Genomic DNA, 27,985 nt, shown 5'->3' with positions numbered 1-27,985 from the left:
ACTGTGCCTGCCCCCACCTGCCAGTGGATTACTAGCTTTCTGACAGACAGGAAGCAGCAGGTAAGGTTGGGGAAAACCACATCCAGCACCCGGACAATAAGCACAGGTGCCCCCCAGGGATGTGTGCTCTCTCCTCTGCTGGTTTCACTCTACACCAATGACTGCATCTCAAAGGACCCCTCTGTCAAGCTCCTTAAGTTTGCTGATGATACAACGGTCATTGGTCTCATCCGAGACGGTGACGAGTCAGCCTACAGACGGGAGGATGAGCAGCTGGTCCTGTGGTGTAGCAACAACAACCTGGAGCTGAACACACTCAAAATAGTGGAGATGACAGTGGACTTCAGGAAGCTCAGGAAGTTCGACCTGCCTCAGGAGCTGCTGATACAGTTCTACAGAGGAATCATCGAGCCTGTTCTCTGCACCTCCATCACTGTTTGGTTTGGCTCAGCAACCAAACAGGACAAGTACAGACTTCCGCGGACAGTCAGGACTGCAGAAAAAGTCATTGGTGCAAGCCTGCCCTCCATGGAGGACCTGTACACCTCACGGGTCAAAAGGAGGGCGGAGAGGATCACTGCTGACCCCTCACACCTGGGACATAATCTGTTTGAACTCCTCCCCTCTGGACGGCGTTACAGGTCGCTGTGCACTAAGACAACCAGGCACAGGGACAGTTTCTTTCCCTGGGCCATCACTCTGATGAACACTTGACCCATGACAGTATGACGGCACAAATAACCTCAGTGCAATACCTTCCTCCAGGAGGAATCTGTACATTGTACAGATTATACGGATACATACAGGTCTCTATTTTTAAGTACTCGATCTTTATTCCTGTTTATCTCGTTCACAATAAGCATTCCTTTGTCTGTCTGCATAGTTTAATGCCTGTTTATACTGTTTACTTTGTTATACTACACAGCCTTATATTGGTTTACTGTATACTTGCCCCTTGCATGGGGATATGTACATGCACATTGAGAGCACACCTGGCCAATGAAGCAATGACTCTGCTGTCACGCACCTTGTGTGCATCTGGTAAACCACAACAGTTGTGATACTCAAGCACTTCCGGAACTTTCGTAATGGCTTTTCTGTGCAGAGCGCGTGCAGCGACCAACCCTCTTCTTTCAGCGATAAACTGATGAATGAGTGAGAGCGGCCAAGCCTGCCCCGCATCTTAGCACCACTTCAGAGATAAAGCTTTTTACTTGAAGGGACTCGTCGCGGAAACGGGAGGTGAGAAATACAAACCGGGGTTGTTGTCCGCTAGCAAATGTTTCTGTCCGTTAAAACCATTTTTGTTTGCATTTCTTGGTCCGGGAGTGCGGAGCGTCAATTAGGCTCCAGACAATAGAGACGCATGAGGCACTTGTGCACCTTCGCTTCCTGCTGTCTGCATTGCTGTTGCAGCCTCCTTCCGTGTTAGGGAACGGGCAAACACGCTGCTTTCTTTCTTTGTTTTTTCTTTTCTTAACAAGTCTGTGAAACGAGCCGTGACTGCGACACGCAGAGATGACACATTTGCGGGTTTAAATTGCTTTCTGAAATGAATGTTTAATTTGTAGCAGTGTTACCCAACAACCAGTAAGGCTATAAGGGCCAACTAAAAAGAAAGTGTCTTGTGTAGGGAGTTATGTAAATTGAGGCATAAATGATAAGTTGGGTGCTTTACAGCTCCATAAACACTTAAATCAGTTATGATTGGTTAAGTGTTTGTAGAGTCCCTACTAGGGTTGTATTTTAGTTGCCAGAATAAGTTAATGAACTCCGCGTGCAAGAAATTGAGTTTTGTGAAGCTCATAGGTTAGAGGATAAAGAGCAGACAGTGAGTCTCAGAGTGGCTCACAGCTCAATATAGCACTTTTGCATTCAAGGCAACCAGCTGAAACACTCAAAATTCGCACACAGTGATTTGCAGAAAGTGTAGTGGGAGCAGCTGTGATCACACCTTTGACATTGGGTGTTCTAGTAGGAAAGAAGATAGGTAGTAACTCTTGGATAGTATTTTCCATGTCCACTCGCTGTGAAGGGTGAACTGTCATTGTTGCAACATTTGACAGAGTTGATCTACACTGAGCAGAGATGTGATTGGTACTGAGCTAAGAGCTCAGGGGAAGAGATGGCAGAGGTGTTCTGTGAGTGACCTCTAAAAACGTTTTGGTTAAAGTTGCTTGAATGATACTGAAATGCTTTGCAGAAAGTCCCACTCGAGACTCTAAGATTAAAACATAAATTCTATTGTATGTTTTTCAGACATTTATAAAAAATATATATTATGATCATACATAGTCTAGAAGACAAGAAGCCAAAACAAAAAAACACAAGGACAGTTTCTTCCCCCGTCACTCTGATGAACACTTGATCCACAACAGTATGACTGGTCAGTAACCCTCAGTGCAATACTTGTAAGTATACACTGTACAGATTATACAGACCTGTACAGGTTTTAAGTACTCTATTTTTATTCCTATTTATCTCGTTTCACAATGAGCATTCCTTTGTCTGCATTGTTTACTCTCTATTTATACTGCTTATTTTGTTATATTACACAGCCTTATTCTGGTTTACTGTTTACTTGCTCTTTGCATGGGGATATGTACATGCACATTGAGAGCCGATGTACCAGAGTCAAATACCTTGTGTGTCCGACACACCTGGCCAATAAAGCTAATTCTGATTCTGAATGATGAAAAGAAAAAGTAGTCTGTGTGATTAAGTGAAATTTGCATCTGACAAAATGTACAGCAAAGCATTTGGAAAAATGGAAATAACAGAAGAGCCAAGCATTTGAAAGGAAAAGTCTGATAAAGAAAAACTGACAAAAGAAATACTTTTGATTATGATTTGTAACTAAACAGCAAGCCAGTGCATTTTTCTGTGGACTCTGAGTATTAAATTAGACAGTAAGTAAGGAAGAGGATGATAACTGTCTCCCCAGGCTATATATAAAGGAGGGGAGGTTAGACCAGAGACCCTGACAATTGCTCTCAGGCTCACTGAGTCCTAAAACTACAACAGAGGGATTGACCCAGCAGTGTTTCTTTCACCTACACTGCAAGGGGAGAGTGATTGATGCTGGGCAGAGCAGTTTGACTGACCTCTGCTGTTCATTTTCACACAACTGACACACCACAGCAGGGAGTTTAGGTTTCAGTAGACATTTAGTAACACTTTCAACACTGTCTCTCCTTATGGTCAGAGAGTTTAACTCGCTGAAGTGCAAATGGAGGGAAGAATGAGAGCAGGAACTCAGGGTGGCTGAGACTCTGACCCCTGCTGCTTCTCATGTTTAAATCATTTTTTAAAAACAACACGGAGGGAATGCATTGACTGCAGTGAGCCTGACTTCGCTGCTGTTTAATTTTTAAATCTTTAACAGGGAGAGGAATGTTAAGCTTTCCTCCATCATCAAGGGAGGTGAGAAATGAGTGAAAAGGAGAGGAACCACTGGCTTATACCTGTGAACCTGCTGCACATTGTACATGTCATCTTATAAGTATGTTTAAAACTGAAATCAGAAGCACCGATCTTAGTGTTTCTCCATGTTTATTCATCATAAAACCATAAGCAATGAAGAGAAGGTTGGATTAAGGCATGGAAGTGATCACAGCAGCAGGGCGGCTCAGTTGTCAGAGAAACAGTGACAACTGAAAGGTCACAGACGCATGTTCCTGACAAACTGTCTTCAGCTGTGACATTTGGTTGTATTAAAGCGACTTGCACTGAAATATACTTTTTACATACACAGACTAAATCAAATCAAATCAAATTTTATTTGTATAGCGCCAAATCACAACAAAAGTCATCTCAGGACCCTTTACAAAGTAAGGTCTAGACCTTACTGTTATCAATATTATTACATAGGGAAAACCCAACAAATCCCCCTTGAGCAAGCACTTGGCGACAGTGGGGAGGAAAAACTCCCTTTAACGGAAGAAACCTCCAACAGACCCCGGCTCTTGGTGGGCGGCCTTCTGCCTTGACCGGTTGGGGTGAGTGGATAGAGGAGAGACAAAAGAAGAAAAGCAACAAGACACAACAATCAAACACTGATCAGGTCAATGTGGCTGGTGACTGCTCGTCAGAGATGTAGAGCTCCAGGGCCAGGGCAACCTGCAGAAAGGTACAGGGAGAGAGAGAGGACACACTACGGGAGAGAGGAGACACAAAGTTAGTAATGTGTAATGGTGGCATATAGAAGCATAGGGAGAGAGAGGAGAGGAGAGGAGAGCAGGAGGGGAGGGGAAAGAAACTCAGAGCATCATGGGGCCCCCAGCAGCCTAGGCCTATAGCAGCATAACTAAGGGAGGGCTCAGGGTCACCTGATCCAGCCCTAACTATAAGCTTTATCAAAAAGGAACGTCTTAAGTCTAATCTTAAAGGTAGAGAGGGTGTCCGCCTCCCGAACTGAGACTGGGAGTTGGTTCCATAGGAGAGGAGCTTGATAGCTAAAGGCTCTGCCTCCCATTCTGCTTCTGTGGACTCTAGGAACCACAAGTAAACCTGCACTCTGAGAGCGAAGTGCTCTGTTAGGATGATAAGGCTCTACGAGGTCTTTAAGATACGATGGAGCCTTGTCATTAAGGGCTTTGTATGTTAGGAGAAGGATTTTAAATTCTATTCTGAATTTTACAGGGAGCCAGTGGAGAGAAGCTAATATGGGAGAGATATGATCTCTCTTGCTAGTTCCTGTCAGTACTCTGGCTGCAGCATTTTGGATTAACTGGAGGCTTTTTAGGGAATTATTGGGACATCCTGATAGTAAAGAGTTACAGTAGTCCAGCCTGGAAGTAACAAATGCATGGACCAGTTTTTCAGCATCACTTTGAGACAGGATGCTCCTGATTTTTGCAATATTGCGCAGGTGAAAGAAGGCAGATCTAGAGACTTGGTTTATGTGTGATTTAAAGGACATATTCTGATCAAAGATGACTCCAAGGTTCCTCACAGTAGTACTGGAGGCAAGAGCTATGTCATCTAAAGTAACTATATGATTAGACAGCAGATTTCTAAGGTTTTCAGGCCCAAGCACAATAACTTCAGTTTTGTCAGAGTTTAGAAGTAAGAAGTTGCAGGTCATCCAGGCCTTTATGTCTTTAAGACATGCTTGAAGTTTGACCAGCTGACCTGATTCATTTGGCTTCATAGATAAATATAACTGAGTATCATCTGCATAGCAATGGAAATTTATGTTGTGCTTCCTGATAATATTGCCTAAAGGGAGCATGTATAAAGTGAAGAGAATTGGACCTAACACAGAGCCCTGTGGAACGCCGTGACTAACTTCAGTTTGTGTGGAACATTCGTCATTAACATGAACAAATTGAAATCTTTCTGATAAATAAGATTTGAACCAACTTAGTGCAGTTTCTTTAATCCCAATAACATGTTCAAGTCTCTGCAGTAAGATGCTGTGATCAATGGTGTCAAAAGCTGCACTGAGATCTAAGAGTATGGAGACAAGTCCTTTGTTCGAGGCTAGGAGAAGATCATTGGTGACTTTCACCAATGCGGTTTTTGTACTATGATGGACTCTAAATCCTGACTGAAAACCAACACTGACTGAAAACAAATCATTCTTGTGCAAGTGGTCACATAACTGCTTTGCAACAGCTTTTTCAAGGATTTTGGAAATAAATGGGAGATTGGATATTGGTCTATAATTAGCTAGGACACCTGGGTCAAGAGTAGGCTTTTTGAGTAGAGGTTTAATTACTGCAAGTTTAAAAGCCTGTGGAACATAACCTGTTAATAGAGAGAGGTTAATCAGATCTAGTATGGATGTGTTGATTAGGGGAAAGACGTCTTTGAGCAGCCCGGTCGGGATGGGGTCCAGGAGACATGTTGATGATTTAGATGAAGCAATTGCTGAGGTCAACTCAGAGAGATCTATAGGGGAGAAGTAGTCCAAGTATAAATGAGGTCTTACAGATGTTTCTAAAACCATTGTAGTAGATGGCACATCTGCAAGAGCTGTGGGAGTGGTCCGACCAATTTTTTCTCTAATAGTTGTGATTTTATTTGTAAAGAAGCTCATGAAGTCATTGCTGCTGAGATCTAAGGGAATGTTAAGCTCAACAGCACTGTGGCTCTTTGTCAGCCTGGCTACAGTGCTGAAAAGAAACCTGGGGTTGTTCTTATTCTCCTCAATCAGTGATGAATAAAATGCGGTTCTGGCACTATGAAGGGCTTTCTTATATGTTATTAAACTATCTTTCCAGACTATGAAAAACTCTTCTGACTTAGTGGAGCGCCACCTCCTTTCCAGTTTTCGTGATGCCTGCTTGAGGGAGCGGAGCTGCGAGCTGTACCACGGGGCTAGCCTCCTCTGTTTCACTACCTTCTTTTTCAGAGGGGCAATGGTATCAAGTGTATTACACAGGAAGGCTGCAGTACTATCAACAAGATTATCGATTTGTGTGGGAGTAAAGTTAAGGTGGCCTCCTTCCACTGTGTTGGCAAATGGCACTGAAGTAGATAAAGATGGAATTATTTCCTTAAACTTGGTAACAGCATTGCCAGATGGACATCTGCTGTAGTGGAATTGTTTTCCACATAGAGTATAATCCATTAATGGAAATTCAAAAGTTATTAGAAAATGGTCAGACAGAAGAGGGTTATGGGGAAAAACTATTAAGTGTTCAGTTTTGATGCCATATGTCAGAACAAGATCAAGAGTGTGATTAAAACAGTGAGTGGGTTTATTTACAGTTTGAGAGAAGCCAACTGAGTCTAATAATGAACAGAATGCATTGTTGAGGCTGTCATTGTCGGCATCTACATGAATATTAAAGTCGCCTACTATGATTATTTTATCTGTACTAAGCACTAAATCAGACAGAAAGTCTGAGAATTCACTTAAAAACTCTGAATAAGGAGCAGGTGGACGGTATACAATAACAAACAGAAAAGGCTTTTGAGTTTTCCTGTTTGGGTGTGAGAGACTCAGGGTGAGACTTTCAAATGAGTTTATAGCTATGTTTAGGTCTAGGGTTGATTAATAGGCTTGAGTCAAAGATCGCTGCCACGCCACCACCTCGGCCTGTGTTTCGAGGGATGTGACAGTTACTGTGACCAGGTGGAGTGGATTCATTTAGACTGACATATTCTTCCTGCTGTAACCATGTTTCAGTAAGACACAATAAGTCAATGTGATGTTCACTTATCAAATCATTCACTAACAGAGATTTAGATGAGAGAGATCTGATATTTAATAGTCCACATTTGATTGTCCTATTACTTTCTACTATAAGAGGAGTCATCTTAATTTTAATTAGGTTCTTATGAATAACTCCTCTGGAGTTGATTTTTGATTTATATATTCTGGGTGGTCGGGGGACAGACACAGTCTCTATGGGGTACTGGGAGCGTTGGGTGGGTAGCAGCTGCAAGGAGACAGCAGAGAGGCATGTAAGACTGCGACCCTGCATCCTGGACTCAACTCTGGGTTGTCATAATTTAGGTTGTAAAACAAACTCGTCCAGATTTCTAGATAAGAGAGCCGCACCACCCAAAGTGGGATGGATGTCGTCTCCGCTAATCAGACCAGGTTTTCCCCAAAATGTTTTCCAGTTATCTATGAAGCCCACGTTATTTTCTGGGCACCACCTAGACAGGGGTAGAGTACTAGAAGCACCTCTCAGTTAAAGCAGTTTAATACAGCACCACCTCCAGCTACAGCCTCCAATTTTATGTAGAGTCAAATCAGCTCCTGTGTGACACATCAATGAAATGAAAGAGGATTTGTCACAGGGATGCTGTCTCCTGTTGCGACTGACTTGCACTTTCATGTTCCTAGCTGGCAGGTATAGTAACCCTGCGAGTACACACTACGCTACCAGTGCCACAGTTTGTCTACCTGATGAATGTAAATCCATCTTCCAGCAGCTCTTAAGGAAAATTATCTCAGCTAGATGATGTTTAGCATCTGCTCATTTATTCACTTGTCTGCCCGTCTTGTCTGTACATCTGTACGCCCGGCTGCCCCATTCTTGTGAACGCGATATCTCAGGAAGGCCTTAAGGAAATCTCTTCAAATTTACTGAATTTGTGTGGAAGATCCCTCATGCTCGTCCCCTTTCAGGGCTTCATCCTGTAGGGGATAGTTAAACTTAAGACAGTTTAAAATTGTCTTTATCACAGTGAGCTAACTCTTAAACTTGCTTCTTGGAGTTTAGGTTTTTATTGGTGAGCTTAAGCTTGTTTGGCTTTGTCAGAATTTTTGTGCTCGATCTCTCTGAGAAGGAGTGCATGTGTTTCTTTGGGTCTTTATTTCATAAACTAATGAAAACTTGTCCGTTACATCACAAAGTGACTGGATTTATCCACTGAACACTATTGAACCACATGGAGCAAATAAGGAAGTGAATTAATGTTGTTTTCTGTGAGTGTTCAGAGGCTTTAATTCGATGTGTGTGTTATCATTGTACTGTATGATGTTTTCTAATAAGTTTAATAGATTCTATGGTATTTTTAACATAGCCTGTCCAGCTATTTGCTGCAGGGTGCAGGCATCTTAAATGTCCATGCCATTACTGCTTCCTCCTACTCCGATGAAGAGATGTCGGTGCTATTTTCTAAACCTTATAAGTTCTTGGATCCCAAACACGTCTTGTTTTGTCCAACAGTTGGAAAATCTAGTTCTGTTGTTTTATCCACCATGTTTATATTAGTGAAGCTAGGCTAAATAGAGAACAGAAACTGCAGGTGGGTGTAGGAGGACAGTTGTGTGTGTCTGTGTCTCTGTCTTCTGCTCAACCTAATGGCCCTTTTGTTTTTAAGAGCATGTGTTACTGTGGAGCAGCTCTGTCAGTCTCATGGTTGCATAACTGCTCCTTTGTGTGTGTGTGTGCGTGTGTTTTCAGATCATGTTTATTTGGTTCCTTGAATGTGTGTGTTACAACTGTGTAAACTGAATATGATAATTTATCTATAATAATATGTGATATTCTTGGAGACCTGTCATATCTTCTGTTTATGACAGAAGTTGTCAGTGACACTGATGTTGACTAGTAACCCCAGATAAGCCTGGTTGTCTCAGGATACATGGGTATTTCTCAGCTTGTGTGTTTGTGTATGTCTGTGTGTGGGTGTCTGGATGCACCTGTTATTGTTGACATTAGTCATTTGTTGACCAGTATCCATGGCTGCATGTCACGCTCCGCTGTCATCTTCATCTTGTGTCCCTTCTAAATTGCTGCTCTCTGGTGTGTCTGTGTGTTTGCTGTATAGCCCTTTTCAGACATGCACTGGAACCCTGAAATCATCTAGACATTACCCAGGGGAGCTGTATGTGAGAACGCAAATGTCCTAGTCAGTTGATCCGGTTATTAAGCAGACTTTACCCTGCCCCTGGTACAAAGCCCACGTAAGGTCTGAATGAGCTGGAGTGAGAAAACAGCAGCTCATAGTCCTGAATATGGATGAAATCAGAAATTCACATACACTTTAGCCAAACACATTTAGACTTGTTTTTTTTTTTCATCACTCCTGACATTTAATCCTATTGTAGCATTTTTGAATATGAATTTTATATTCTTACCTCAAGCAAGGGACACCAAGGTCATTTATGGTGAACTAACCGCAATTTAGTGTCATTATTATTAGTGATTAATTGCCAGTAACTATCAGCTGAAGTACCAATCTTTGGAGTGGAATAATTACACTTAATTAGCACATCAGTTTAATAAACCAGCATAAGAAATCAATCTCAGAAACAATGAAGGAATGAACTCCCTAGAACACTGGCCGCTACTCTCTAAACAAACAGACAAACGACATGGCCTTGGGCTTTATAAAAATTAATTAATCTACAGCTGCATGACTACATTACTATGCTAGTTGAATAAATAACTGAATAAATGATGAGAATATAAGTGATGGAGACAAATTGTAAAGACAGGATATAGTGACAGAGGTGATGGTCGAAACCAGAAAAGTTCTGTTATCTATCATGAACTGTTTCAGATTAAATTTAGGAAAAAGTTATGTTGAATAAATGCAGCTCTATCCTAGACACATCAGCCTTTAACTGTAGAGCCAGGTAGAATAAAAACAGCCTACTGTGATTTGGACTATGCACAGGGCCAAAGATTGTGCGCTCCACAGTGCTTCAGAAGCTGCTGGCTCCACAAGTGCTGCTCATTGCTCAGCAACAGTTCCAGTTGCTTTGGTGATGTGGGAGTCCTTGCTGCATCAGGTCTGGAAGATGGCTGGCTGTTGGCAGGAGGCTGGAAGTTTGGATTGACTCTGGTCAGGCTCTCCCCAGTCTGGCTGGATGTCACATAGACTGTGGACCTAGACTGCTGCAGGTTAGATTGACCTGAGTCAGGTTTGTAGGCCTCCTTGTTCATACACACTTTTTCAGTTCTGCCCACAAATGTTCTCTCGGATTGAGGTCAGGGCTTTGTGATGGCCAGTCCAACACCTTGACTTTGTTGTTGTTAAGCCATTTTGCCACAGCTTTGGAAGTCTGCTTTGGGTCATAGTCTATTTGGAAGACCCCCTTGTGACCAAGCTTTAACTTCCTCGCTGATGTCCTGAGATGTTGCTTCAATATATCCACATAATGTTCCTTCCTCACGATGCCATCTGTTTTGTGAAGGGCCCCCAGTCCCTCCTGCAGCATGTTTATATTGTCCTTGCATCTTTAAAGGTCTGTGTGAGGATTAGAGGTAGAATAAGGGAAAAGAGAATGCATTATATCAGTGAAGGTCCTTATCAGTGTAGAGGTGCAAACCTTGTGTGTGTGGAGTTAAATAAGAAAATGTGTGGTACCTTTCAGGTCTGTAAAAGAGAGGGCAGGAGATGTGCTGAAACTGGAGGGTGTGTGTGCATAAAGTACGATGTCCTAGCATCTCAGAATACCTCTTGTATAACTTTTGTTCCTACTACAGTAAGTTCAGTGGTGGCAATATTAGCCAGATCTTATGTAAGGCAGCTTATGCAAGCAGCTGTCTTCTCACTGCCTCTCTTCTTTATCATTGGATTTTTGTTTTGGCTTCACCTCTTCTCCTCTCCCTTTCTCTCAGGGGCTTCCAAGAGGTAATTAGATGGTGTCTGTGGGTGCATATGAGCTCGAAAGTCTTCTGTGCTTTGTCCATTAAACCCTCAGTAGGTAGTGTAGGTAGAATGCACCTGTATTACTCAAATCACAAACTGGGGCTGGAACGTTTGCCCCGTCGAATGGAACTAAATTCAAAATGTATCAGAAGCTGAGGTCCAAATTAAATGTTAATGTTATACTGCATCACACAAAGGACAAATTATTACAATAGAAGGGCAGCCTCACCCTTGTTAGATGATAGGATCACATTTAAACAACTTTTAAACTCATGATGGAACATTATAGTACATACTCTGACAGCACAGTCCATGCCTGACCAGTTTTTAATGATGGTCAGTTGCCCCATGGGCAACTACTTTCTTTATGGGGTGAAGGAAAGGTAAATGTACATGCTAGAAAACAATAGTTTTTGTACAGTTTTATAATAGGACCTGTTTACCTCCAGGAAACAGTGAAAAGCCACATTGTAGTAAGTCTCTGTCTGGCCATAGCTTTCTCTCAAAGATAACATTATTCATGAACACCACACCATTTTTACACAAAGCAGAGAGAAAAATAGACTGCAGTGCAGATGTAGTCAAGACAACTGATTATAAGGCGTGAACTATTTAAAGGCTCATCCAGCTGTACTCTAAACTTCATATTCTGTAAAAGGTTGCGTGTCACATGTTTGCTAAAGCTACTGACGTAGTTGTGTTAATCATGGCTATAAATACTGGAATCTGTTCACTAAGATCTAGTTTGAAAAAGGGGAGCTTTTCTTATTCAGTTAGTTACCATCCTTATTAAAGGTATTGTTGGCAATTCATTTCAGAACCATTTTTTGTTACACATCTGAAACAGTCAATCAGAAATCAGTCTGATTAATCACAGTCGTTTAAGCAAGTAAAAGTTCTCTGGTGCCAGATTCTCGTTTGCCGCTTTCCTGCGTACAGTATAACATTTTAAATATCTTGGGGTTTTGCACTGCTGCTCAGACAAAATGACAATGTGAAGATGTCATCTTTTTTTCTTTTTTACTTTTAATATTATAGATGAAACATCATTCATCAATCATCGGGTCGTATCAAAATTGTCCACAGATCTGTGGTTATGAAATGCTGTTTGAATTTCCTGTTTGATGTAATGATAGCAGGTACTTACTGTGGTAACAGCAAGTTTGTCCTATGATTTTGTTAATGGATGGATTAAAAGAACCGGTTAGTTCATTATGATAAATGCTGCTCATACTGTATGCTGAAAAGTTTTTTTCAGAGTTTTGTGCACCTCTGTGTTTCCATGTCAGATTCACATGTCGCTGTCTGTGCAGTAGGTAAAATTTGGTAGGTAACACATTTTGATGTTTGTGTGTAATTGTTACAGTATGGACACCAACACAAAAAGATTTGAGGCTGTAATATGTGGTGAAAGGAGCTCAGAGCATAATGGGAAGATCCCCAGCAATCTAGAACTACAGTATAGCTGCATAACTAAGGGAAGACTCAGGGTCATCTGAGCCAACCCTAACTATGAGCTTTCTCAAGAAGGAAAGTTTCAAGCCTGATCTCAAAGGTAGAGAGGGTGTCTGCCTCCCGAGCCCAAACTGGGAGCTGGTTCCACAGGAGAGGAGCTTGATGGCTAAAGGCTCTGCCTCCCATTCTACTTCTGTGGACTCTAGGAACCACAAGTAAACCTGCACTGTGAGAGCGAAGTGCTCAGTTGGGTTGATAAGGCTCTATGAGGTCTTTAAGATACGATGGAGCCTTGTCATTAAAGGCTATGGAGAAGGATTTTAAATTCTATACTGGATTTTACAGTGAACCAGTGGAGAGAATCTAATATGGGACAAATATGCTATGAGTAGAAATAGAAACAGGTGTCTAACCTATATCATGGAGCTGCTCAGATTAGCAGCCATATATTGTATGTTATGTAACTGTTATTTTAAAGTCTAAAGGCATGAACAAGAAAAGTTTGACTTGCCTTCACAGTGGAGTTTTCACTATTTCTTTGTCAAGTAGGAAACTTTTTTTCACATTGTAGTGCAAAGTTTTAGATTACATACTCATGATAGTAGCAGAGTATAGTCTGCTTTGTACCGGTGGTACTTTGGGCATTGTAACCTCGTGAACACAGGTTTTTTTCATGTCATCCTTTTTGGCTTTGAATGGCAATATTACACACAGTTGTACAAAAACATTATTTACATTATGTGTAAACATATTTGCACATAATTAATGCTTTTTTTTTCTAGCATGAAGCATCTCAACAACTACACCATGAAAGTTTAGTATTTTATTCATGGCCCTCAGAGGATGACTCCTAATGACATTGTTTATCTCCTGACCCTTATAGCACCACCATGAAGTTGGTATTTTTGGTTCAGAGTGAAATGTCGAGAAAACATTTGGGTCAATAGCCATGAAACTGTTCAAGCATTCATGTCTCCTTCAGGATGAAGTGTAATAACTTTGGTCATCATCAGCATTTCTTCTCTCATGCCACCAAATGTTTTACTTCTTCAGTACTTTGGTTTAGGACCAAATTGGTGCAAAATGTAAATTCCTATCACTGTTGACTATGTTTGTATTTTTTTTTCTATTTAGCTAATCATAGCATGCCGATACACTAAACTATAATGGTATAATTATGGTGAATATTACCTATACAGCTATACAGTCATGGCCAAAAATATTGGCACCCCTGCATGTCTGTCAGATAAAGCACCACTTCTTCCAGAAAGTTGTTGCAATCGCAGCATTCTTTTGGTATTCTTATGTTTATTTCTTATATTTGTACTGGAACAACACAAAAGAGCAAAGGGAAAAAAAATCTAATCTGATACTTTCCACACAGAGCTCCAAAAATGGACTGGGCAGAATAATTGACACCTTCAACTTAATTATAGTGTGTCATGGTTATATCGCCACAAAGGTTCCTCGGGAGGAGGTTTTTTTGTGGATGTTTGGGTCAAACAAAGCAACTGACGCTACAAATCACATCCTGTCCTTGATGAGTAAATATTGTAAAGCTAAAGTTTCCCTTACCAGTGGCAGGAAACACCAATTGTGTTGTACTGAGGATCAGTGCTGCAACAGTGATTGCCAGCATGTGGTCAGGGGGCCTTCACACAGTCCTCAAGCTGATTTAAGGAGGTTTTGCAGGAAAATGAGAAGTTTCATTTCACTCCCTTCAACACGAGTAGAATAAAATGGGATTCAGTGAGAGCATAATGATTGTTCTGCTCTAAACCACCTTGCTACTGGCATCTCCACTACACTGCAGTATTGTACGATAAGTTATCTTTAATCTAAAGCTCTAATCTGTTTTTTCCCCCCATATAGGACACCAGAACATCAGAGTTCACCGGGTATTTAGTGACTGGTCTACATCCAGCAACCAGTCCATGAAGTCTGTCTTGGTTTGATTTATGGGGCTTGTAAAATCGGCCAGAGGGAAACCGGTAATTCAGTCTGGCTGTAGCTACCTCTTTTGTAGTCTGCTGTGTGCAGTTATGCAAGATGAGCTGGCTCAAACTACTCATCGATAGTAATTCTTGTTTATGGTGGTGGAAGCATTTCACTATAACGCTTGGTGAAGTCATGATTTATACTGTTCATCTGTCTCATAGAGAATTGCTCTTATTTTCTTGCTCTCTCTGCTTTTGATCTAACGTGTTCCTTTGTAAAGGTTTTGAAATTTAATGATTATGATTTTTGTTGTTTTTTTGTCAGGATTATAAAATGGTGGTATCATGTGGCTTCAGTTTATGAGTGTTTACCTCTGGCACAGACAAAAACTGAAAGTAATGCACATGCAGTTTTTCTGCTGCTGAGAGATGGAGCTTTAAAAGCATCCTAGAAGCTCTTGAGAGCTCTTCACCTCTCTTTGTGTGTTTCTCTCTGATAGAGCTCCATCTGTCGTCCTCTGGAGCTTTGTCTTTCATCTGCAGGTCATGATGTTTGTCACATCTCTCTCACACACAGATGGCCTTTTAAAATTCTCCTCTTTGAGTAAATTTGAAACCCTGGAGGTAAACTTTATGCAACAGGGACACCAGAATATGCTGTATTTCCAGTCCTCAAGGGAAAATATAATCAACTTGAACATGAATATTGGCTCAAAATATACAATTCTTTTGTTGAAATTAACCCCCTTCCTGGCTTCAGTGCAAATTAGTTGCAGTGATGTCTAATGGCCGTTCAACCTGTCCCTGTGTGCAGCGGTTTGTTGGCTGCCTGAATAACTTCTCTATTTCAGGAACACTCCGTGGGCTTTCAGTTTTTCCCATGATTCAGTACACTTGTGCATCAGCTCAGGAGGAACTGTTATTCCATTCTAGATTTAAAGTGCATATAGATTTAAGAGGGCAGTTGTAGTAACTTTGTGGGCCATCAGCTGATCACACATTTAAATAGTCTCTTATCTAATTTTATCCTAATTAAAATTTGTTTAAAATCCAGGACAAACATGTTGATTACACTGTAAGAATGCATAATATGTTTGTCTGTATTTATGTGACTATTTTTATGTAATTTTAACAATGTTTTATGTATATTTTGTCTTAATTGATTTTATTCTGGATATTAATGCTCATTGTTTTAATGTTAAGGTTTTTGCCTATATAACGCACTTTGAATTGCCTCTGTGTATAAAACATGCTATATAAATAAAGCTGCCATGGCTGTACACAGACATGTCGAAGGGACTGTTCCTTCATGGGCCAAAAACACTGCATGGTTTCTACAGTGTGAACATTCATTTTAGGATCGAGAGGCTGTGTGAATTTTAGGGCTGTGTTTACAATTATAACTAAGTTGAGGGCACGATAACTTTTGTGATGTATAGTTGTTTATCCAGTTTTTCTTTTCGAATACCACAAGTCGTCTTAGAAAAATTAGGTCCTCAAGTCTTTATACTAACTGTATACGTTATACTATGTAGTCTTCACACATCTTTGTGTGTAACACTCAGTTGTGCTAAGAGGCATCTGCCACAGCAGATTTCACACTAATACATGCATCTTATTGCACTGGAACTGGGCAACATACTGCATGACAATTATAACAGATGTGATTTTTGTAGTTCCTGTGAGTGTACTTTGTGTATGAAAGGTAGGATTTGACTGTGTGCTATTGATTTAAGCTACGCAAAATTACCCTGTATTCGGATGCCGCATGAATGGCTTCATAATGAGCATCAAACAAATGATCTTCTACTTGTCCTGGATTTCCTTTTATCCTACTGTCCATCTTCTCATGCAAAAAGCTTTAAAGTGTTTGTGCTGAGGAATAGAGATGAATCATATAAAGGAATTTCTATTCATTTTGTGTTTGCTTGTGTCTCCCCTGTACACTGGTTCATTCATTTGTTCAGCTGTGTCTGTTCTCTTTGCTTTAGGAGTGTGCAGTGTGACCATGCTGAGGTAGCAGCAGCCTGTAGGTCGGGATGTCTGAGAGGGAGAAAGCGATCTGTTACATCAGTGACGAAGATGAATACAACGATGGAGATGATGAAGACGAGGGCATAGCTGGTCAGTCAAAATGGTGGACTGAGGCCATCTCACATTGCTCCCTTACCATTAATGAACATACCGGAAACCAGTGTACATCAGTCATAACGTGAAACCTTTTTAACCTTTTAATACCAAAAATGCATTTTTAAGTGTAAATGGTTGTGTCCTAGAATAACCTTGGACCACAACTGGGAGAAAGTTTAACTTCTATGCCTCACAGTTGGTTTCAAGACAGGTGCGTCATAAATGGTCATAAACCTTTCATTATGTTAAGTTTTGTGTGACTGAGTACTGTCTTTAATATATTACAGTTTATGAAGTTTAAAACGAGATTTTATTCTAATTGCCACTATTATAAAATATGATAAAAAGGAGCTCCCCATGGTTTGACTTAGTTTTCTGTTATTGTTGTTTACTTCTCCTTCAAGAGCAATCTACAGCTTCTAATTTCTCTTTCTTATCAGCCAGACATATAAAATTGTATTTGCAGATTTTGTAAAATGTTGCCATTAGAGCAAACTGAACCAGTAGCTTTACTGTCCGTAAGTGATCACACTGGGCCACCTCAGTGGCGTTCGATCTTCTGTATCCCCCTCAGGAAAGAAAAAATCTCTCAGCTCCGTTGTATTTTGCTCACTTCATTTCTTCTGTTGCCAGTATGTATTGCATAACCAGTGAATCATCTGTTAGTGCTGTTAGATGCTGCATCGTCTGTGTTTGTGTGTGGTGAGATGTGTCTCTAGCAGTGTGCTTTTGGGTGTAGGCGATAAGATTTAAACTTTGGTTAGATAACTTAAATGACGTCGGTCTTTGGATGACTAGGACCTCATTACGTAGAGAGAAAAGCCTGCAGAGTTCAGTTATTTACCAGTTTTAAAACTGAAATGAGAGATGAGGGTGGAGGGGCAACACAATCAGAATGTACCATATTAACTTGTCGGCTTACATTTCATAAATTGAACATAACGTAGTAACAGTGCTCTCGTGCTTGGAGAGCCTTTTCAGCTGATTTACAATAAGATAAACACTTCAGGCTCTGAAGTGTCAAATTAAAGAGAGAGATTTATCCATTAGCACGGGAAGGGGGCTGTATCATGCAAAAAAAACCCCTAGAAATTCTGTAATATAAATTTGAGGCTATATTGCAGACCCCTACTCACAAGTATAGAATTGCAACTGTGTGTGGTTCACCTGGTCCCATTCTGTTCAGTTGGTCTGTCACTGCCAAAGTTAGAGGTTACACAAGCACATTATAAAAGCTGAGAATCCACCCACCTTGTATCCACACACACAAAACATCTGTGTGTTCCTTTCCTTTTCTAAGAATTCTTTGATTCATCTTTGGTCATACTGACACACTCTGTCTTTCTTGAAGTATAAAATGCTTTACTGACACCTGACGAATCCGTCACTTGCAGCCGTGTAAGCTTGCAAACAACAGTGATTTTATTACTTTTTTGGTTTGTAAATTAAAGCCGCAGTTTTGAGGAATACACTTATTTGTTTTATTACCAAGAGTTGCATGAGAAGATCAGTAACCGCTCTGTCCGGTAAATATGAAGCTACAGGATGGTCAGAGTAGAGCTGAGTGAATGCACACCTGAAAACTGGTGCTGCTCATGACAAATTGTAATCAAAAATCATGTAAATGGCTGCACACTAAGCTCACATGATTTATTACGAATAAATGGTAAATGGCTTTCTTCAAGGCATAAAGTCAAGGAAATGTATATTATATGAAATATCCCCCCTGTTGTCCTGAGGGAATGAACCACACATATTTATAGCAGTACGTTTTCACTTGTTCTTTTGAAACTGTGCTCAATATGTTAGAATAAATCTTACTTTGTCTTCCTTTCATGGTTTTAATAGATCATTAGCATTCAAAAGAATTATCGTGCAATTGATTACCAGCAGCTGCATTTTAAACTTCTAAGCAACTGGTTCAAATCTGTTAGGGGCCTGTGGGTAATAAGTTGATTGACACTTGTTGGTTAAACAGCTTCAAAGTGAAGGACTATTGCACAATGAAGAAAAGGAAATGTCAGTTTGGTTGTGCAGCCCCCTTCTTTTATTTGGAGCTTTATTTCTAAAGGGCTTTAAAAACTGTAAGATGTGGCACTTTCAGAGCCGGAAGGGTCAGATTATTAGGGACGCTGTATTGATTTACAGCACAGTTCTGGACTCAAAGCACTGGAGCTCTGTGTCTGCCCTCCTGGCCGGCAGTGGAAGGAGTAAAAGGCCTGACGGGGGCGGGGGGGGGGAGACACCGGGGTAAACACTAGATGTTTATCATCACTCTGCAAGTCTATTTTGCTCTTGTGACATCATCACCCCCTGCTGTCTCCTACGTCTGTCTCATGATTGCCATAACAACCGTCACCAGAACGCTGCACCCCTCAGAGCTGTGACAGTCGTCCTCAGGTTTGACATCCCCCCCTTTTCTTTCTTCATTTTCTTTTATCTCAATTGTTCTTCTCAGTGATTCTCTGCTGTCTCCTACTTCTATCTTCTTCCCTTCCTTTGTTCTTCATTTCCTCTCTGAAAATAATACTATATTTATTTGCCATATGGATTCAAGTAACCATAAAAGTAACAGTATCGGTATGTTTTAAACATTTTCACAGAAAGTCATAGTTGAATTTTGTTAATGATGGTTTTTAATTCTACATTTGTTTTCATGGGAGCTTGCCCATTTGTCGTCCTAACTACTCTGTGTGTGTGTGTGTGGTACAGTACTTTGTTACAAATTCTCCTGGCCAGGTCAGGTCACTTTCTAAAACATTTAATTTGCTTGTCAGCACCACAGTTTTCTCTCAGGAGAGATTTAGGGTTGTCATGGCGATCGCTGATATTGCGTTCAACACACATACATATGTAGCACACATGCATGTGGGAAATAACACAATTGTTGCTATTTGCAGGTATTTTTAGAAAACTTGCATTTGTCACCTACACATTTCCAAGCATTTCAAAATTGATACTTCCTGATTGGTGGTGTTTCTATACCGATGCTGGGAACTCTGTGTGTGTTTGTGATTGTGATGTGTATGGCACTTCTCACAATCCACAAAGCAATCGTTAAAAACAAGGAAACGGTGACAGTAAATAGAAAATAATTTCAAGCATAAACGACATTAAAATTATACTTAAATTAGTTTATATGATAGGGCGATGATGATTTGGGCATTGGCTTCAAATAGATGCGGTACATTTTCTCATTAAGATGCACTGAATAACCAATTTTTAATAACTGGAAAAATGTTTCAGTGTATGTTTTCACTTTTATTATGGGTTATTGAATGTAACCTGATCAGCAAAAGTAATTTTATTTATTTAACATTAAATCTACAGAATCTAGTAAGCAAAATGTTAAGGGGTCTCCATAATTTCTGGAGCCACTAACATTGATTTCATGAAAATTAAGCAAATTATGATAAAATATTTTGGCATTGTCACCAGAAACCCTGTTCACAGCTGTAAGCAGTGTTTTTACAGCATTAAACAGACAGGAGCATAAAATAAATGTGAAAATCATTTTTAATTGACACCGTTCTTGGGAAAAATAAAAGTTTAGTTTGCAAGCACTATCAACAGATAAAATAAGCAGACAGAAAGATCCAGGCAACATATTTTAGAAAAAAAAAAGTGTGTGTGTGTGTGTGTGTGTGTGTGTGTGTGTGTGTGTGTGTGTGTGTGTGTGTGTGTGTGTGTGTGTGTGTGTGTGCGCGCACACGCACAGAGAAGAAACCAAGCCATTTGTCAAAAAGTGACATTGAGAAATGAACTCAGGGAGCTGGGACCAGTCTCCTAAAATAAAATTATCCACCTCAGCAACACAGCGCTGCTGGGATGCCTGATCTGGGTCACGTCTGTGTGTGTCCACCGTGTCACTGTGTACCTGACGGTGTGTGTGCATCTGTGTATGAACAGATTGTGGGCAGTGTGCTGTATGTTATTGGCCCTTTGCAGCTCAGATGAAGCTGTCATGAGATTTAGTCACGTCTTTCATAAAAGACACAGACAACCGTGCGTGCACACATGCACACACTGACTCCAGAGAGCAGGAGAGTAATAGCCTGTTAATTAGGCTGTTGCTCCCCTGTCTGTGTGTAGGCGTTGGTAAGCAGAGTACAACTGGAAGAAAAAACAAGTAAACATGTTTCCTCCCACGATTGTTTCAGATGTCTGGTAATTGAATCAGCACAAGATCAAATCTGATGGGTAGAACACCAGGTATAGTTACTTTAGAAAGGGAGATTATTAATGCTATCATTTTTACAGCAGGGAGAAATCACTTATCTAAATTTGTGCTAAATCTTAGTTAATCTAGCTTTATATCTTAAAGGGGGTATTACACTTTCAAAAATTTAAAGGAGTTGAGAGGAGTTTTTGTTAATGTAAAAAATTGAAACATTGTACTGTTTTAACACACGCAGCGGTTGACCTGCTCCTCAGTAGTGTTTCTCACCACTCAAGTAAATGAAGTTCATGTGTAAAATTGGTTTAAGTATGTTAAATATTACTTTTCTGATGCTGCTAATTGAATAATAGTGATGTAATAAAATATTACAGGTACCGTAAGTAGTTATACAAGAATTTTTCAAAACTACTGGCCAATGTCAAATTCTTGGAAATCTGTCTCCAATGATAAGTTTGGTGAAATGACACAAAAACAGTCAGACATTTGATAGCATTTGGGTAATGTGTCATGTCAGTGAGTGTCAGAGATAGAGGGGCCGCAAACATTTGTGTGTGTGAGAAACCTGATTAGGAGCAGCACAGAGTGAAGTGTAGGAGGATGATACAGCTGCAACACCAGCTGGTCTACATACTGATACACAGGACTCTCGGAGCCCATGGTGTGTTTGTGTGTGAGCACACTTCAGATCAGGTAACATTCTGGCTTGATGGAACTCAGCAAAATTAACTTCCCTCTTTGTTGTGAATCATTTGTTGGCTGTAATCTCAGCTCACAATTTCCACATATGATTGCTTTCACTAATGTACAATCACACTGATGGCACCGACGTGAGTTTGTGTCAGGAGTGGAGAATCGGTGTTTAACCACATAGATCATATCAAATTTATTGTATCGCTTTTCTACTGAAAAGCTTTAATCCAAGAGTGTAAAGGTCAGAGTTTATACAAATGAATTATAATCACACTGAATGTAATTTAGCTACTCTTTAAAACTGATGAAGCCTCTCTTTGTATCTCTAATACACCATGCATGTATGAATGGAAATTGAATACCATATTGCTAGATGGTACCTATTGGTTCCTATGAATGTTGCATGGTGGCACATAGTCTGAAAAACAATTGTCTTCGGGCATTCCGCATACTTCTAATGGCAAAGGTGCAAACGGCCACAGCCGAAGGGAGGACTGCCTCCTCTTCCTGACTGTATTTCACAGCTTCTTTGAAATCTCTCTTGGGCGTGTAACTTCTGTAAATTTATAGTCTCAACACAGTGAATTCTATAAATGAAGGTAACCTTCAGGCAGTCTCTCCTCAAAGCATTCATGGTACTGCAGTCAGATACATACAGATGGCTGACAAATTCAAGGGAAAGCTAACAAGATGAGTAACAAAGTTTTAGTGTCTCCAGAACAGCTTCAATGCTCCTCTGTTGGAGTAAGGAAACGTCATTCTTCCAAAACGTATTCCTCGTTGTGTTCAGCACATTTTTGTCAATTTAGACAATTAATTGATTAGTCACTTGATAGAAAATTAACTGGCAACAATGTTGAAGCAAAACTCACTTCCTTTGAAAGTCAAAACAAAACTGTCAGAAAAGTCCTCCCTCTTGATAACAGCTAGCAGGGTTGACTTTCTGTAGCGTCCTTTGTCAAGGCAGATCCAGAGAAGTCAAGAGTCGGATTAAACAACTCAATAGGATGTTTAAAACTTAGATCAGCTCCACCTTATTCAGCTGTTATTAAAATATCTGTTAATATATAACGTGGTGATGCATCAGTAGTAATCCAACATTTAGTGCTCTTTAAAGGGCTGTTTTGCATGTTACCTTTGCTGTTGATATGTGAAGTACTGTACCTAGCAGAAATGGCACTGGCACCCTCCCTCTCTTCCTTACATTCGTCAAAGTAGGTTATGTAAACAGTACATTGTGAACTGTCCTTCCTCACAAGAGGCATGGCTATGACACCAGAACTGTGGTAGTGTGGCAAAGGTGAATGTGTGAGTGAGCGTGCTCATATGTTGCCAGGCAGTCCTCTGCTTCACATTGATGCTGTCACTGCCTCCACTCTCCTCCCCCACCCCAGCATTCCTCACTGCACTGCCCCTCCCCCAGGCTTGGTAGCATTGTGGGTTAGTGTATGTATCCGTGTGAGACCGGGCCTCCCATTCCACCCTGCATGTGTATGTGTTGGGGTAAAATGGTCTGTATGAAGGATAGTCCCACACCTCCAACGTGCATTTAAAGGGGTCTTTAGGTTCACAGGGTTCTTTTGAGAAATACTGTTACAGGTAAAAGTCCTGCATTCAAAATGCTTGGTTAAAAGGCTTCTGATTATACTGCATTTTACTTGTGTGGTTCTGAAAATGAACTAAAGTGATCAAATGCACGTAGTGCAGTAAAAAGTACTAAAAGTATTCACACCAACTACTGAGGAGTCACAAATAACAGAGTTTATTTTTGGGCGAAATACAAAAATTAAACACTTAAAAAATAATTATATAACAAAATCGAAACACACACACCTGATCATCGAAAGGGAAAACTTGTCTCCGTTAATAGTGTGTGAAAAATAGTGACATAAGTATGAAGTCTTTCAGGGCCCTGCCTCTGGTCAAACGGATAGCGTGCATCTTGACTCCAGGATGTGTGTGCTGAGTGAGGGTATTGAGGCGGCATGGCAGACATCCGCTGGACCATTTGTCAGAATTGAGGAGTCAGGTCCTGTAGAACAGCCATCTACTGCTCCTTCTCCACCCGATTTTCTCTCCTTATCCACTCCTCTTAGTTCCGCTGCTCCAACAAACGAAGCCGTTCATGCTCATTGAAATCCTTGTCTATCTCACTGAACAGAGCCTTCTTCTCTGCAGACAGTCTTTCCATGCATGTTTGGTTCTTCTTCCTTTTTTTTTTTTTTTTTTTTTTTTTTTTTAAGTGCAGAACAACACACTGACTCCAACAACAGGAACAAGAACTACATAGTTTAACTGTAGAAAGCCAGCTAGCATTTTTAGCCATTATTTCTGTTGTGCAAATAGGTTGTTTCCACTCCTGCCATTGTGGTCAATGACCTGATGGTGCAGCTTGTTCAGTGCTTTTAGCTTGTTGTCCACTTGAGCCTTGGTGTAGATTACACCACATTTATGTACCCGGATGTAATTCGGTCATAAACAGCCGAGTGTCTTGTTGTTGCTTGTACTTGTTTGACTATTTCAGCATCAGCCCTTAACAACAGAAGTTCTTGAATCTTGTTGTCTCTTCAGTTAAGACTTTTTCATTGGCATTTTTGTGTAAATAGCTGTTCCTGTTCACCCTAAAGGCTAAAATCCATTATAAAGCCTCATCCGGTTCTTTCAAACCAGGAACTCAGAGGGACGACTCAGACCACTTGAGTATATAAAAAATATATCCGTGCTGGTTTATTCAAAAAGTCACAGGCAAGAATTCACACTCCAAGTCCAGAGATCTTCCAACCCCAGGCTGCCCAAGCAGCCCGGAAGCAGCAAGACCCCGAACCAAGCATTGCTATACAATATTAATCCTTTCTGGGCTGTCGAACCGTGACGTCACCTGATAAGCAAGCCTTGCAGCTGCCATAACGTTTAGCCAAAACATGAGGAAAAGTCAAGGTGCGTGACTGTTGTTTTCGTGGTGTGTATCTAAAACAATTGGACATAACCTTACACATTAAGACAAATATTAAGACTAGCATTACAGTTGACACTAACAGCAGTTTTCCTGTAACCTTGACGTGCCTGCAGTCTGCACTAAACATTCATAGACAACAAATCTCTGAATATCTATCTAACTAAAAAATAACCTAACAACCCTCAGATGTTTGTATTCTTTCTGTTTTGAGCCAGTCACATGATAGAAATGTCATCAACACACCAACTAGCTTGCTGTGAATACTCCGGACTGCATGCTGCTGTACTCTCTCATGGGCTCACTCGGGTCTTATGTGGACTTTGTACTAGGGAGCTGGCAAGGTCAAGTCCACTTAAAGACTGGCTAGACTAACTCCAACATTTGTGTTCTCACATACAACTCAGCTGGGTAAAGCCTAGATAATTTCAGGGTTCCAGTGCATGTGTTAAAGGTGCCGTGAAGAATCACAAAATGTGACAAATTCATTTTGATTTTACTATAAAACTATAAACTGGACAGCTAAAGTTGTGTTAATTTTTTTTTAAACAGCAGTGACATCAATGTGTTTAATATATAATGTAGTAACTGTCAGGAGACTTAATTGTTCAGTTTAAAATAAAAATTAAACATAGAATCTACCTTTGCTGTAGAACTAGCACCATATATTTCTACAGCTTGATATGAGAGATCAAGAGTGTTTATAAGTCTTTCATATTTCAGAAGTCATCATTTCATTTTGAATGCCAGTTGTTCAAAAAAGTCACAATCTTCACAGGATTCAAGTTAAATGACCACAAATCAACAAGATTATAAGTTCATTAAATACTCAGGATGAGCATTCTGCATCTCTGCACTCCTCCTCTTCATTCTGTCACCCTTGTGTCATCTTCTGTCTCTTCATCTGTCCATCTTTTCCTGGTTGAACCCCTCAACCCTTGTTACCTAAGGCAGCCTCTCTGGAGTGGGCATGGCGTGCTGACGCCACACTGTGGCAGTTGACTGGGGGAGGGTCGAAGGAGGAGGAGGAGGAGGACAGGAAGAGCAGTACAGTCTTAGGGGGGTTTCCTATACACGGCAGGCTGGTACAGTTTTCAGCGACTCATTGTTTTGTAATTGTCCCAGTAGCCTTCTGTCCACACTGGAGCGCCGGTAACACTCCACATGAGGCTAGTAGATGTTCAGATCCTCACACACACCTTGACATGCTCTGTCCAGACAGGACACTGACAAAGTGTGTTAGCAGTATGAGGGAGGTATATACCAGCTGGGGTGAGTTTGTGAAAGTGTAAGGAGGAGGCATGGCTCTCTCACCAAAGTAGGAGACAAAAACCAAAACTATCAACCACGTGACTGTGACATGGGTGAGTAGTTGAACTTTGATTTTACCCGACTGGCTGGTTGACAGTTTTTCTTTACTACATAATCTTTCTGTGTGTTTCTTCTGTTTGTCCTCATATCTCTTCTGCTCTCCTGTCTTATCAGTGTGTGTGTATGCATGCAGCAATACCACAGTGTAAAAATACTGCTACAGGTCCTGCATTCAAAATCTTAAGTACAGAAGAATTAGCATGAAAATATTCCCAAAGTGCCAAAAGTAAAAGTAATCATTATGCAAAAAGGCAGTTTACATGAATATATATTAGTTCATAATGAATGATGTATTATTGTTTTCATCACTTTAATATTGCAGCTGATAAACGTGGAGCTAGTTTTATCTACTTCGTATGCTTATAATTGGAATTATTGCTGAGTAGCTTGTCAATTTCCCACCAAGGATCAATAAAGTCACATAATGATATTGTATTTTGTTATATTAATTTGATTCTGAAGAGTAACTAACTACATTTATCAAATAATTGTAGTGGAGTAAAAAGTACAATATTTGCCTCTAAAATGTAGTGAAGTGAACTACAAAAAAACTAAAATACTCAAAGTACTGTACTTAAGTACACTACTTGGAAAAATGTATTTAGTTAATTTATGCCTCTGGTTTAGATGTTTTGGTTTATAGTTTGTTCTGTCACTTAATCGAGGGCGCAGTCTTTCTTTTAGGTTAACAACTGCACATAAAACAACACCAGTTTACAATATTCTGATATGTGCGACTTTTATAAACTAGGCCTAAGGATGAGTAAAAAAAACTACTTATATAAGTAGATGTACACATTTTAACTATCTTCTTTAACTCCTGATTTGACTTGTTTTGTTTTTCATGTGACTTTTGAAACTTGGGTTTTATGGAGGAAGTTTGTAGGCAGAGACCTTGACACAGATTTCTGCAGCCACATTCCTCCGTACACACACTTAAACTCTGTGTAGGTGAACGAGGCTCCGGCTCTGTCGTATAGAGACATATGTGTAAGTGAAGTTCTGTTTCTTTGCAAAGCACATAAAAAAAGTCTTTAATGAGTATTTATGTTTCTCATCCAAGCAGTTTGTAACATCCATCCAGATGCGGTTGTGTTTATGCATTCTTCTGTATCTCCGTGTCCTTTTTTCAGTTTCTTTAGAGCAACGAATGACAAACATTGCTGAGGTATTTGAAAGTATTTCTGATCAACGTTTTTACTGCCTAACATATAAACAGATGGCATGAATGTGTGGGCAGCTGCTTCCATACATGCGCTGTATTCCTGAGTGTTCTAGAGGAGTATTTTTCTGGATGGGAGGTGGAGAGATTGAGGGATGATCCGCTGTTCGAGTCCCCCCTCAGCAGAACCCCAGCTTCAGCATGAAGGGTTATGTAAGTTTTTCAGCTGCCAGCCCTCCTGCCTGCCTCTGCCTCACATTCGCATTGTTACTGACTGAAGGGAGCACACAGAGCCTTTGGCCAGCAGTCAGTGAGTTAGTCACTCACTGAGGCAGTAGATTAAAGATCAGCTACAGGAAGAGAACTACACTGCCTGTTTACTTTTTGAAATATTCTTTTTCCTGCAAGGTAGTATTTTAGAGTTTGACAGGGAGTTAGAGAGCAAAACATAAGAAAGGAGAGGAAGAAGGAAAGCAGAGGAGACCAGCTCTTCTCTTTTTCAATAACCATGCTGCTCCTGGACGAAACGGAGTCATTTGCAGGTAGGTGACATCATCACTCTGACCTTTGAGGCAGGGTTGGGAGTGGTTCAGTCTCTGGCCTCAAGGAACGGAGGCAGAAAGTTTGTGAGAAATAGAGAGAGGGGGGACATTTTGGAAGTAGCAAAGAGAAGATATACAAGGGGGTGCAGTGGGGCTGGAGATTTGACAATGGGAAGAAATACTACCCAGAAAGACAAATATTCAGTAGCTCATGTGATGACAGAATTGGCGCTGCTCTTTGGCTGCAGAGGTGCATCCCCGCTGTATCCTGTCTGAAGCAACACACTGTGAATGAAAGTCAGAGAGGAGTTGAATGGGGAAAAGAGAACTTTCAGACCTGATGAGCAGAAGGGAACTTTGATTTTTACAACCATGTCAGAAGTGCCAAGAGGCAGCAGCAGCAGACTGATGTCTGAGTTACTCAACATTGTTGTGTAACACTGGATCCATGCAGGCATCGGCTGTCTCCCTTCTGTTTTCCCACTCTGCCCTTTCTTG

General features: G+C 40.6%; 1 protein-coding gene across 1 annotated transcript in view; it reads left to right on the top strand.

The window, feature by feature from the left end:
• Window positions 1–1,048: 1,048 nt before the first annotated feature.
• The window catches only part of LOC109973782 (helicase ARIP4-like), a 59,459-nt gene continuing 32,522 nt past the window's right edge, over window positions 1,049–27,985 (top strand). The window contains exons 1-2 of the mRNA XM_020623594.1: window positions 1,049–1,242; window positions 16,451–16,583. Of these exons, the coding sequence (XP_020479250.1) occupies window positions 16,499–16,583 (85 nt within the window). The 5' untranslated portion in view covers window positions 1,049–1,242; window positions 16,451–16,498. The remainder of the gene's footprint in view (window positions 1,243–16,450; window positions 16,584–27,985) is intronic.

The sequence above is a fragment of the Monopterus albus genome, unplaced genomic scaffold (genome assembly GCF_001952655.1).
Source record: "Monopterus albus unplaced genomic scaffold, M_albus_1.0 scaffold305.1, whole genome shotgun sequence".
NCBI classification, from domain to species: domain Eukaryota; kingdom Metazoa; phylum Chordata; class Actinopteri; order Synbranchiformes; family Synbranchidae; genus Monopterus; species Monopterus albus.
Note: the sequence above shows the minus strand (reverse complement) of the source record. Positions and strands in the feature narration are given on the sequence as shown.